Source organism: Alosa pseudoharengus, unplaced genomic scaffold (genome assembly GCF_046254945.1).
Source record: "Alosa pseudoharengus isolate Yale_2024_CS ecotype anadromous, Long Island Sound unplaced genomic scaffold, YU_APseudo_1.1 YU_APseudo_1.1_scf_9, whole genome shotgun sequence".
NCBI classification, from domain to species: domain Eukaryota; kingdom Metazoa; phylum Chordata; class Actinopteri; order Clupeiformes; family Clupeidae; genus Alosa; species Alosa pseudoharengus.
The window spans coordinates 35,286,122-35,298,296 of record NW_027468881.1 but is presented as its reverse complement, the minus strand read 5'-3'; the positions used below and the strand labels follow the sequence as shown (position 1 = coordinate 35,298,296).

Below are 12,175 nucleotides of genomic sequence, written 5' to 3'. Positions count from 1 at the left end.
GTATGGCTAACTCTGAGGCTTGGTCACAGGTGACTCACATGATAACAGAAAGACTGACGGTCTCCGAGATTACAGATCCTAGTGACAAACCATCCCATGGACATTGGTCAATAGATCTGGATCAGTGGCTTATTGGAAATTGAAAACACAAAGGAAACAAACTTCTACATAACCCCCAATTTATGTCCAAGAATAACAAAGGATCAACACACTAAACTATAGAGAAGCAGGGATTAGAACACTGTGTGAATCCATCAACACATTCTAGCGTAACATTCTGCAGCATTTTAGTTTTGCAGTTACCCTGGAAATACCTTACAAAACATCCATATGCCTGTCTACATCAATTATAGCCACAAACTGGACATGAGCAGACTCCTGCAAACAGTAAGGACAGCAGACAGAATCATTGGAGCTCTCCTGCCCACCCTCTACCTCACAAACCAGGTAGGCAGAAAGGGAGTCCTCACACCCTAGACAATCTTTTCCAACTCATCCCCTCGGGCATATCCTGCATTGGCAAATTTGGGATTTGCTCTGCAAGTCTGTCTAGCCAAGAGGCCACTGAAGCCCAATTCCAATGTCCCTAAAACACGGGCATGCAAAGACAATAGCTACTTCGGCATGGACGTGTATTTCTTTGGAATTGAGTAAACTGCAGTTAAAACCTTTCACTGGTTTTGCACCGTTTACGACAGTGATCTTCAACCGGGGGTCTAAGTATAAGTACTCTTGATCCAGTGAGGGAAATTTGGTCTCTGCATTTATCCCAATCTGTGAATTAGTGAAGCACACACTAAACAGGAGCAGTGAACTGCCTGATACAGTGGCGCTTGGGGAGCAGTGAGTTAGGTGCCTTGCTCAAGGGCACTTCAGCTGTGGATGTGGGCATAGGAGAGCAGTGCTCAACCACCTTCCCTGCCCACATTTTTCCTACTGGTCAGGGATCGAACCAGCAACCCTTCGGTTACAAGCCCGAAGCCCTAATCAGTAGGCCATGGCTGCCCCTGCTTTTGCTTGTTTTTTTTTTTTTTTTTTTTAATAAGACAAAGAAGTCTGCAAAACGATTTAATCTGTGACAACAGGGCTATACGTTAGGCTTACAACATTACACAGAAGCTGTGCAGACTCACCTTAATAATCCTACCGGTATTTAAAAACCTCAGAGCTAACGTTAACAGAAACATTAACATGAACTTACTGACAGATAACATTGTAACATTACATAGGCAACATTGCCCAAAAAGTTGGAGTGTGTGACTGATACTTAGTTCCAAATATAAGATATGAATATCAGGGCTAAATTTGGAGCGGGGTGGGGCTCCATGCTCAGGGTCTCTCAGCCAAGGGGTCCTTGGGCTGAAAACCCCTGGTTTATGAGATTGCTACACTTCTGAAACGATTTGGCAAGAGTTTAATTCACCAATTTCAGCTTAATTTCACTGCTAGTTATGCCCCTGCCGGAAGTTGTAATTCTATTAACTTCTCCAGACCCGCTCTCATAGGGCTGTAATGACACACCAAACTCAATTCGGTTTGTATCACCATTTTTGTCCCACGGTTCGATACATACCTCGATTTTTTGGGTGTGAGTGGGGGGTTAATAAAAAAAAAAACTAGACATTTTATTAAATAACATTTCAGAATAATATATATATTAGATATATTTAGAATATTTGAAAACCTGTAAAACTGGACTGATTTTAACACTGAATATACAATATTATACAAAGGTAGTGCTGTAGGAGACGGCCTGATTCCACGCACCCTGCTCATGACAGGGTAGCACACAACGGCAAAATGCGTCTCCACGGGTTGGAGGAAGATTCCTATTTAGTAGGTTATCTCAAATAGGAGAATAAAGTAATCTTTGCTCACACACTGTTAGTAATTGTAGTGTGATTACTGGTTACACTACTCAAAACTGACAAATGTAATGTGATTACAGTAACGCATTACTTTGTAACGCGTTACACCCAACTCTGACTACCACACAACCCATTACTGTATGAAGAATGTTAGTCATTGTGGTGTGCTACCTGTAAATAACATGTACAGTACATTGTCATTGTTGTATATTATAATAGAGGGGGTATACTAAGTACGTAGCTTAGTAACCAAGCAACCTCCAAAAAGAAGAGCCTTAAGAAGGACAATGATGCATTACAACACATGACCACACTCAAATACGTCCAAAGTCTTTAATAGCATTACATTTCACCAAGATGTGTGTGTGTGTGTGTGTAAGTGTGTTGTTACAAGTGTGTGTGTGTGTGTGTGTGTGTGTGTGTGTGCCTGCTTGTTAGTACAAAAGTGTGTGTGTGTGTATTCTGCATTAGTCATCTCTATTGGTGAAGTAGAGGCACATTCCAAGAGGAGCGAAAGCAGGAGACACATGGGGCTTCAGTATCCACCCTGACCTGAGCCCTGACACTGTGTGCACAAGCAGCCATCCTTAACATCTAGGGAAGGGTAGAGATAGAGGGAGAGAGTCTGTGTGTGTGTGTGTGTGAGTGAGTGAGTGAGAGAGAAAGAGTGAGAGAGAGAACAAAAGAGAACAAATATGCATTTGTACAGAACCTAGAGAAAGAATGAATCAGAAAGCTGGGGAAAAGAATGACTGGACCTAATAGAACCTGATGCCCCCTTTATTGTGTTGTAAAGGATATAAAGTGGCTCCCAGGTTAACTCACTCACCCTATGTCCTCCGTGAGGTCCTAGAGCCAGTCTTCTTCCCAGAGACAGGCTTCTTCTGGGACGCACGTCCTCCTCTGGTATTCTTCTATAAACCCATGATAAAACATTTAATACCGTTATACACCTTCCATAACCACCAGGGATCACTAGAAACTGCCCTGAACCATTCACAATGAGCCCCCCCCCCCCGATTTCCAAACATGTTGGGACTCTGTGTAGAATGTAAATAAAAACAGAATGTGATGATCTGCAAATCATTATATTTAGTTGCAAAAAGAACATAGATCAAATGTTGAAACCGACAATTATGAAGAAAATACGTGTAACGGTTGATTACTGTACTAACCCCTATTTCCCCTTTTTTAGGTATTTGATAAACTGCTACTTAAATTATGTAAATTTGGTTGATCATTCTGGGTCAACTCCAGTCCACTAGGGAGCAATGGAGTGCTGCTAGGTTGCACATGCACCAGATCAGGCAGGATAAGAGAAGGAATTGGGGAGCCTGGTTTGAATTCCATTGGCGGGGATCACATCAGCCAGCGGCAAGCGGCAGCAGCAAACGTAACACAACGCTCAGACCATAATAAGTTTTGTCTCGTTCCTAAGCAACACAAACGGTTTGTTCAATTGAATACGCTCGCGTTGCGCTTTGAAAGTTGAACTAAGTTTCAACTCAGCTTGTTCAACGCGTTGCCACCGTTCCGCTGCCGAACCATAGAGAACAGTAGGAAACCTGCCGCTGGCTAATGTGATCCCCGCCTTAAGGCATCGGGAGGGAGGTTTACGCAACAACGACCTTAACACCTATCTACTTGTTCTTAACTTTCATGTAAAGAAATCGGCTTCTGCTGGCTCAAGTTCCTCTAGACTTGAGGTCAGTAACATATGCTCAATTTGAATTTGATGCCAGCAACATGTCTCAAAGTTGGTACTTATGTCACGTTCCAGAAAACTGGGAAGTCTGAAATTTCAAACCTCCGACAAAGAAAAGTGCATTGGAACGCCACTCGAACTTGGAGCACCTATTCGCCAGGTCAGGGCAAATACGCCAACAAAATACAGTAATCTAATGTCACACAATAATGGCGGCGTCCGTGGAGACACACACCGTGAATAGTAAAACAACCTAAAACACTACATCCCCTCCTCTGATTCGTTTTTAGGCAAGGAGGCTGGACTGATGAGAGTCAAATTGCTTCTTCAAAAACCAAGCAAAAAACAACTTATTGTTGTCAGTCATGTTCTTTGTTTATGTCCGACGTTGTTCACCTGAAACACTGAGGTCAGACCTTGTGAACAATAAGTGGGATACATCCAACCTCCCAGTTTTCTGGAAGAGGCATGTTTACCACTGTTTTTCATCACCTGTTCTCTTAAGAACAGCTTCTAAATATTTGAGAACTGACCAGTTGCTGGAGTTTTGAAAATGAGATGTCCTTTTCCTGCCCGACAAAGGTTTTCAGCTGCTCAACAAGCAGGAGGCTTTCTAATAGTGTTTTTTAGTCTTCCATAATGCATCAAAAGAGCCGTACTGCTGTAATATATGTGTGAGTGAGTGTTTGTGTGTCAGAGAGAGCACTCACCTTTTTTTCTTCTACCAACTCTTCCGAATCATCCTGCAGGTGAAAGAGGAAGACACATCACTCACTCACTCACACACCAATCACTTCGTACTATACACTGTCTATGATCGGATGTTGGGTCGACCCCATCCCATCTTGTGTTGCTGGCATCAAATTCAAAATGAGCGTTCATTTTTAATAAAACGCTACAATTTCTCAGTTTCCACATCGGCATATCTATATTTTTGCAACCAAATATGAGTTTAGGTGATTTGCAGATAATCACACACATTTTATAACAGTTTACAAGTTGGGACACTGAATTTACATTTTACACAGCCTCACAACTTTTTTGGAAATGGGGTTGTAACATGGGCGTCGGAGCCATTATACTTTTTATAATTGTTAGTTTGGACCCGATTAGCCACTCCGGTTCTGCATTCAAAACATTAAAGAAATTAATTTAACAGATATTGCAACTGCATGCAAGGTTAACTGGGCCTATATCATGAGGTTATTAAAGCTGGTTCCGAATTAGTCATTGAATCAGTAGTTTTACTTTGTTAGATAGAAGTATCTAACAATCTGTTAAAATGTACCAGAATTCAGGAAATTACATGTAGTTCATACATTACATACACACACACAACGTAAGTGTCCCACCCACTTTCAAAAACACTCCGACGCCCATGGGTTGTAAATTAATCAACCAACTGCAATGCATGTTACAAATATTCCTAGCCGACAAATTATATTATTTGAACAAATAAACAAAAAAGACACTTTGAATGTAGTTTTGGCATATCATTATTATCTGTGAGTTTCATCACAGTATGTTAAATAGGATCTGAGAAATGTACCACTGTCCGCATGTTAAAGGACCAGTATGTAGGAAATAATGGAAAATAAACTGTAACCATTCTAAAAATGATCACCATATGTTGTCAGAGAGTAAGGAAACACGATGAATTGAAGTAATGGCTTATTTGACAACATTACTCTAACCCGTGAAACCCCGTAAAACCCATTAAAAAAATGAATTACGGGGCGGAATCTCTTCTAGAATAGCGTATTAATAATGGGCTGGCGTGTCCTCCAGAATTAAGTGGACATCGGAGGAGCTTCCTGAGATGGTGACGTCTTCGTCAAACGAAGAATATCAAGTCTGACGCAGAGCTGGCCATATTTCTCCACAACAGGTAGCCTAGGCTAAACTTCATTTGCATCGCTAACTTCAGCTAAATATGTTACGTTGGTTAGAGAGGTATTTTTTGTTTTCACTGTTTCGCGTCTGGTAGTCTTGAGAACGTTCACCACTGTTTTGATTTTTGCCTACAGAACGTTCGTCGTACGTACAAATTGCACCTTTAAAACTGTACCCAGTCTCCCCATTTGGTGATTACAGGGATCAACAGAGCGAAGACAGAGACAGTGAGAAACCTCCGGTCAAATGTGGAGAGAGAGAGAGATTGAGATCTTACCTCTGTTTTTTCTAGATCTTCTGGTTCATCCTGCTGGTGAAATAAAGACAGACATATGATCGACAGCAGCGAGGGTAGAGGATCTATGGTCGATAGTGTGTGTGTGCATCTGTGTCTCTGTGTAGGACACTGAGAGAATGAGGGAGGGTGGGTGAGAGAATGAGGGAGGGAGGCTGAGTGAGTGAGTGAGTGTGCTCACCTTTTTTTCTTCCACAATCTCTTCCGAGTCACCCTGCAGATGAAAGAGCAAGACACATCAATCACACACACCAATCACTTCCTACTATTTACCGTCTATGATGAACTTGTCTGGTCAGTGAATAACCGAGAGATATCTTACCTTGTTTTTATCTACGTCCTCCGAGTCACCCTGCAAGTAATATAGGAAGACATGCATGTCATTCACAATCCACTGTTTTACTCTATGGCTAGACAATGCAGGTTAGTCCGACCATTTATTTGCTATTTACATTAATTTATCTAGCAGACACTTTTGTCCAAAGCGTTTTAATTTAAAAAATTAGGGAGCAATCAAGGTACAGTGTGAATAGTGCAACAGTAAGTACTGCCTTGAATAAGAGTAGAATAGCTTATCAGAGTCAAGTTAAATCAATTGATATAAATACGAGGGATCGACAGGATGGAGAAGATATTGATATTGTAAGTGCAAGTTAAGTGTGTTAAGTTGAGAGTGGTGTTAGGAGAGGAGGTAAGAGCTGGGTCTTATAGAGGTTTCAGAAGATAGAGAGGGTCTCCCCTGCTAGTTTGGAGTGCTGTGAGCATGCCAGCAGCAGTGCCAGGCGGTGTTCTTTAGAGGAGCGCAGCGGTCAGGTGGTAGCACATTATTTAGTATTTATGTGAATGTGGTTGCGGAGATCGCTTTGTGCATTAGTGATTTAAATTAGATGTGGAGGGCTACAGTAGTCAGTGGAGTAACGTGCTCTTTTGGGCAAAAGGACAGTTTGCCTTTCTCAGTGACCTTGCTCGATGGATACGCACAGGTCGCCTCACTTGTCTTGACCCGGATAGGTCTTCACACTAGGGCTGCACACCAGGGCTGAAATTGAACATGGCTTACTGAAATTGAACATGGCTCTTGTGTTAATCTGATTGCCATTGATATGGCTTAGACCACCCTCTGTATTTTAGCGAAACGAAACAGGGGCGCGAATCATGCACACCTGATTGTCTGATCACTTGTAAGTAGTCAACTCTCATACATTTTCAACCCCCAACCCAAGATCTTGTCGCTATTACATAAACTTATGATCAGCAAATGGCTCTCTTTCTCTTGCCACTCACAGAAACTAAGACGTTGTTTAATTTTACTTCAAATATATTAGACTCCAATGTTTACTTATTTGAAATACCGTATTGGCCCAAATATAAGATGACCCTGAATATAAGACGACCCCCCTTTTCAGGACATTTTTTTTGGGAAAAGGATAAAATAGCCTAAATAGAAGCAGCTTTTTGTAGACCAAATTTAGTTTTATATACTGTAGATTTTCTTTTTTTTTTTAATGCTGGTGATAACACCATGAACTTCGACTTCAACGCACGTATTATCCCCTTGGCCAAGCTTTAGCTGAATCAGTTGTTGCCATGCTCACATTAAGACGATGGCACGTCGGCATCTGCGCCTTTACTTTGTGAATATATTTCGCCTGGTGCGAAAACATGAAAGTAGCCTACCTATCTGTCTCCGAGACATTGGTAATGGGAAACATTTGAAATGTTTGTATTCCAACTTTTGTCCTAAGACTCTACATACATGTTTAGACTTTTAATACAACATATAGGCTAAGCATCAGCCTTTTAATACAACATATAGGCTAAGCATCAGCCTTTTAATACAACATATAGGCTAAGCATCAGCCTTTTAATACAACATATAGGCTAAGCATCAGCCCTTTAATACAACATATAGGCTAAGCATCAGCCTTTTAATACAACATATAGGCTAAGCATCAGCCCTTTAATACAACATATAGGCTAAGCATCAGCCTTTTAATACAACATATAGGCTAAGCATCAGACTTTGAGCGGGCCCCCTCCGTCTGTTTTGGTGCTCATATTATCACAAATAGGCCTAGTTGAAACGGCCAAAGACCCAAACAGCCTCTGGGCATCTGCATTAGCCTAGAGTATAAGGCTGAATCTGTGAATGGGCCATAGCTGTAAGAAGTTGGTTCGTCCGTGTTCCGAAGCCAGCAAAGTTACATTCTTTTGAGTGGCAGCAAAGACAGCCAATCAGCGTCAAGTGCTTGCATTTCGTAATACGGTTCTCAGTTAAGCCTGAAAGGACGCCAAATAGGTGCAAAACCACGCATTGAAAATCCCTCTACCTAACATAGCTTTCTGAGAGAGGTTTTTAGGAAGCTTCTAAGGCATTCAGACCCAACCAAAATGTTGTCGTCTATATGTCACATCACAGAACAAGGATAAATACCCTGTTCAATCATTCCATGTCACCTTTAAAGTATCTCGTAGGACTTCCGTGAAGTAGGCCCTCCATATGCCATGCACCAACACCCCCCAACCACAGACATACATACATACCACATCCAAATTTAACCATTGTATAGGACACTGAGGCTAGGGTCACACCTAAAGCTCAATTCAGAGTTTTTGCTCAAATACTATTTTTTTTGTGTGTATGTGGCTGTTCACATTGTTCTAAGCCAGTGGTTCTAAAACTTTTTTTGTCATTCCCCAAATGTAGGCTTGTTAAGGGGAACTTTCAAGCCCCACCTGGCCCCATCAACCTGGCAAAATGGTAACGTTAAAAAACTGTTTTTTCACATCTTGGTTCCACATTAGCCTACATTTCCTGTCTCAGTCCGCTGTATCAGATGTTATTTTAATTCATATGTCGGTCTGTTTATGCCTCTTATGTTTGTGTGTGGCTATTTTGTTTTGAATCTATGATCTTCCTTGTCAAAAACGAAAGGCATTATTAAAGATAGGCACAAAAAAACAAATGTCCTCCTGTTCCTCGCCCCACCTGCCATGTTTCTATTCCCCACTAGTGGGACCCGCCCCACACTTTGAGAACCACTGTTCTAAGCAATGTTTTGCAGTTTGTAAGCTAAAACATTTTTTGTCACTTACAGCAAACATCTCCTCACAATCCGCTAGCTGCCTGTCCCCTGAATACACTATTAAAAAAAATGTACACAGCCCAGGCTCCAAAAACCGCAACAAAAACAGCCTGGTGCAGCCTGGACTATCAAACTCCTATCCCAGTGTTGACTGGTGACAGTCTTGAACTGATGACCAGCATATGCAAAACAACAACAAAGTAACCCACACACAACCAGCACGCAACCAGCACACAACCAGCACGCAACCAGCACGCAACCAGCACGCAACCAGCACGCAACCAGCCCAACTGACTGCCTGCTTTTATAGCTCTATTCCAGACCTGTGTCTGATTTTGACCACATATTGGAAGTGGCCCAAATCAGAATTGAAAAAGTCCGATTTCATGTGACTGTGGCTGGTCACACTGTTTTTACAACATCAGATATGTGTCACATTAAGTGAAAAAAAAAAAAAATCATATTAGGCCTGGTAGTGTGACCCTAGCCAGATAGAGAAAGTGAGTGTGAGAGAGAGAAAGAGTGGGAAAGAAGAGGAAGGCGGAGGAAGAGAGACCTCCGTTACCTCTGATTTTTCATCATGCTCTTCCAAGTCACTCTACAAGGGATATAGGAAAGCATGTCATTCACAATCTAGACCTATCTGGCCGGGTACAAGGGATATAACATCAAGGAATTGCTACATTAAACCTTAAACTAAGGACATACCAGTCTACCCAGGAAGAATACAATGTTAAAATCAGACACTGTATCAGGGTTCCCCCTAGGACTTCAGAGGACCTAGGTGCTCTCAACTACATTCCGGTGGCCAGCTTAGCTACCCTTTTGATATCAAGCCACCTCTTGCTGCTTTTGATTGTTGAAATGCTTAAAAACATAATTTGGCTTGAGTGTGTATCCTTGGGAAAAGTATTTTGGTAAAAGTTATAATGCTGATGTTGTGCGTTTGTTTGTGGAGGGGTGGGAAGGCTCACCTCTGTTTTTTCTGCACAGTTTTCAGAGTCACCTTCCTCCTGTTTGGGAGAAAACATATTACAGTCAATTTCAATACTGATTTGTTAATGGCAGAGAGAGAATAAGATATCAAGATAGAAACATTTCACCTCCATGTCTACAGAACAGTATGAGGCAGACAGATAGAGACGTTTCATTGTGTGTGTGTGTGTGTGTGTGTGTGTGTGTGTCAGAGATGTATGGCTGTAGGTTATATCCACTAATAATACGGAGGTCAAGCGGGCCAAGTAATAAAAAAAAAAACATTCTGGTTGGGTCACAGGTCACTGAAATAAATCATTAAAGGGGTGGTTCAGGATTTTGGACATAGGACCTCATTTCCAAGTTAGCAAGTGTTATATTTATCAGTGGAGACCGTTTTCAACACGTTTCATCTAGTCCTTCTAGTTGCAGAGTTCGCAGGTGCTAGGCTAGTGTAAGTCATTAGTATGCGTTAGCCTGCCACTAAAAACAATCTTACCCACTCCACAGTACACCCGAGGCAAATAAATTATAACGCCAGACTATCAGTGTAAATGTCTGGGTACACAGTGGCAAGGTCCTTGTTTAAGTAGCATGGAGGCAAAACATTTCAAAAGGGGGAATTAAAAAAAGAAGGACAGAAAAGTGCTATGTGGTAACTTTTAGTGATGTAGGCTTGTTTATCAGACCAAGTCAAGAATCAAGTGCTGGGTATGTAATATGTAACTGAAGCGCTGTATATTGTAAGTGAAAGAGTCACTGCTGTATATACAGCTCTGAAAAAAATTAAGAGACCACTGGAAATTTGAATATGACCGTCAACGCATTCGAATGATACTCAGCAACCGTAGGATGACATCAGAAAAAAAATTGCAGTGGTCTCTTAATTTTTTTCACAGATGTATGAACATATTGTATATTTCTTATGTTCATTACTCATTTGTATCTGTTGTCTATAAATTCTCTAGATTTAGAGTTGAATGGAAGACTTTCCTCTGCCCCTCTGCTTACTCTCAGATGTGACTCTTTGTCTATGGACCCTTTCAAGAGAGTTCCATTATCAGCATCATAGTTGGTCCCACAAGACTTCCTTTTTAACATTCCATATGTTATCTTAATGCAGAGGAAGTAGATTGGGGCCCAAATAGAATGTTCAAGCATTGTTTGTGTTTACCTTGTTGAAAGGGTCTATAGATGCTAGCTGTGCAGATGGGACTCTTTGTCTATAGATGCTAGGTGTGCAGGAATGGGGGGGCTTTCACACCATCCCATTGGCACTTATAGCTGCTCCAAGTACTCAGAAACTATTCTATTAGCATAACATGGTGGGTGATTTTATTTTAGCAGCGGGTTCGGGTGAAATTAGAGCAAATCCACTCATCTCTAGTGAGTGTGTGTGTGTGTGTCTGTGTGTCCATGGACTTATCACCTCCATTTCTGCAGGACAGGCCTCTCTCAGGCGCATGAGAGGAGAGTCCTCCTTCAGCTGCATACCCCAGTAGTGATACTCTGAGTTCCCCCTAAGTACAAACAAACAAACACACACACATACATACTTTTAGCTCCTCACACATAAACTTACAACTGACAACCATCACACACCTTAAACTCCAGACTCGCACACTGACAGAGCCGTCACCACAGTTAACAAAAATAAATCATGATTGTCAATCTGTCTCCTACTCCATCACCTACTCTTGCAACTTTTATGTATGTAAATAAGTGTGTGCATAGTGTGTTTGTTTTTGTGTATATGTGTGCTTCTCTCTGTGTGTGCGTGTGTTCGCTTGTGAGTGTGTGTGTATGCGAGTGCCTGCTTGCCTGTATGCGTGTGTGTTTTTATGAGTGTGTTTATGTGTGTGTGTGCCTGCACACGTGTATGTGTGTGTGCATGAGTTTATGATATGTGTGTGTGTGTGCCTGCACGCGTGTATGTGTGTGTGCATGAGTTTATGATATGTGTGTGTGTGCCTGCACGCGTGTATGTGTGTGTGCATGAGTTTATGATATGTGTGTGTGTGCCTGCACGCGTGTATGTGTGTGTGCATGAGTTTATGATATGTGTGTGTGTGCATGCGTCTGTCCGTGCCGTGCATATGCGTGTGTGCAAGTGTACTGTGTGTGTGTGTGGGGGCGCGTGTCTTTATGTGTGTGTGCGTCTGTTTGCGCGTGCATGCATGTGTGTATTTGTATGTATGTGTGCATGCGTGTGAGTGCCTGTGTGTACTGTATGTGTGTGTGTGTAGCTGATATGGCCCCCCATGAACGGATTCCACGAAACTTGGCATGTATTCAGAGGGTGTCATAATGATCCTACACTTCAAATTTCGTGTAGTGTTCAACATGTCAGCCA

The 12,175-nt window shown here is 41.8% G+C and overlaps 1 protein-coding gene across 4 annotated transcripts in view; it reads right to left on the bottom strand.

Moving 5' to 3' along the window:
• Positions 1–2,187: 2,187 nt before the first annotated feature.
• The window catches only part of LOC143114212 (uncharacterized), a 15,575-nt gene continuing 5,587 nt past the window's right edge, over positions 2,188–12,175 (bottom strand). Inside the window, exons 7-15 of one of the 4 annotated variants that reach the window (XM_076275714.1) lie at positions 11,252–11,342; positions 9,822–9,860; positions 9,413–9,445; positions 6,084–6,113; positions 5,943–5,975; positions 5,744–5,776; positions 4,284–4,316; positions 2,698–2,782; positions 2,188–2,493 (exon numbers count right to left, since the gene is read on the bottom strand). In XM_076275714.1, coding sequence (XP_076131829.1) covers positions 2,699–2,782; positions 4,284–4,316; positions 5,744–5,776; positions 5,943–5,975; positions 6,084–6,113; positions 9,413–9,445; positions 9,822–9,860; positions 11,252–11,342 — 376 coding nt within the window. In that variant the 3' untranslated portion in view covers positions 2,188–2,493; position 2,698. The remainder of the gene's footprint in view (positions 2,494–2,697; positions 2,783–4,283; positions 4,317–5,743; positions 5,777–5,942; positions 5,976–6,083; positions 6,114–9,412; positions 9,446–9,821; positions 9,861–11,251; positions 11,343–12,175) is intronic. The other 3 variants (XM_076275715.1, XM_076275716.1, XM_076275717.1) reach the window with 3 other exon arrangements.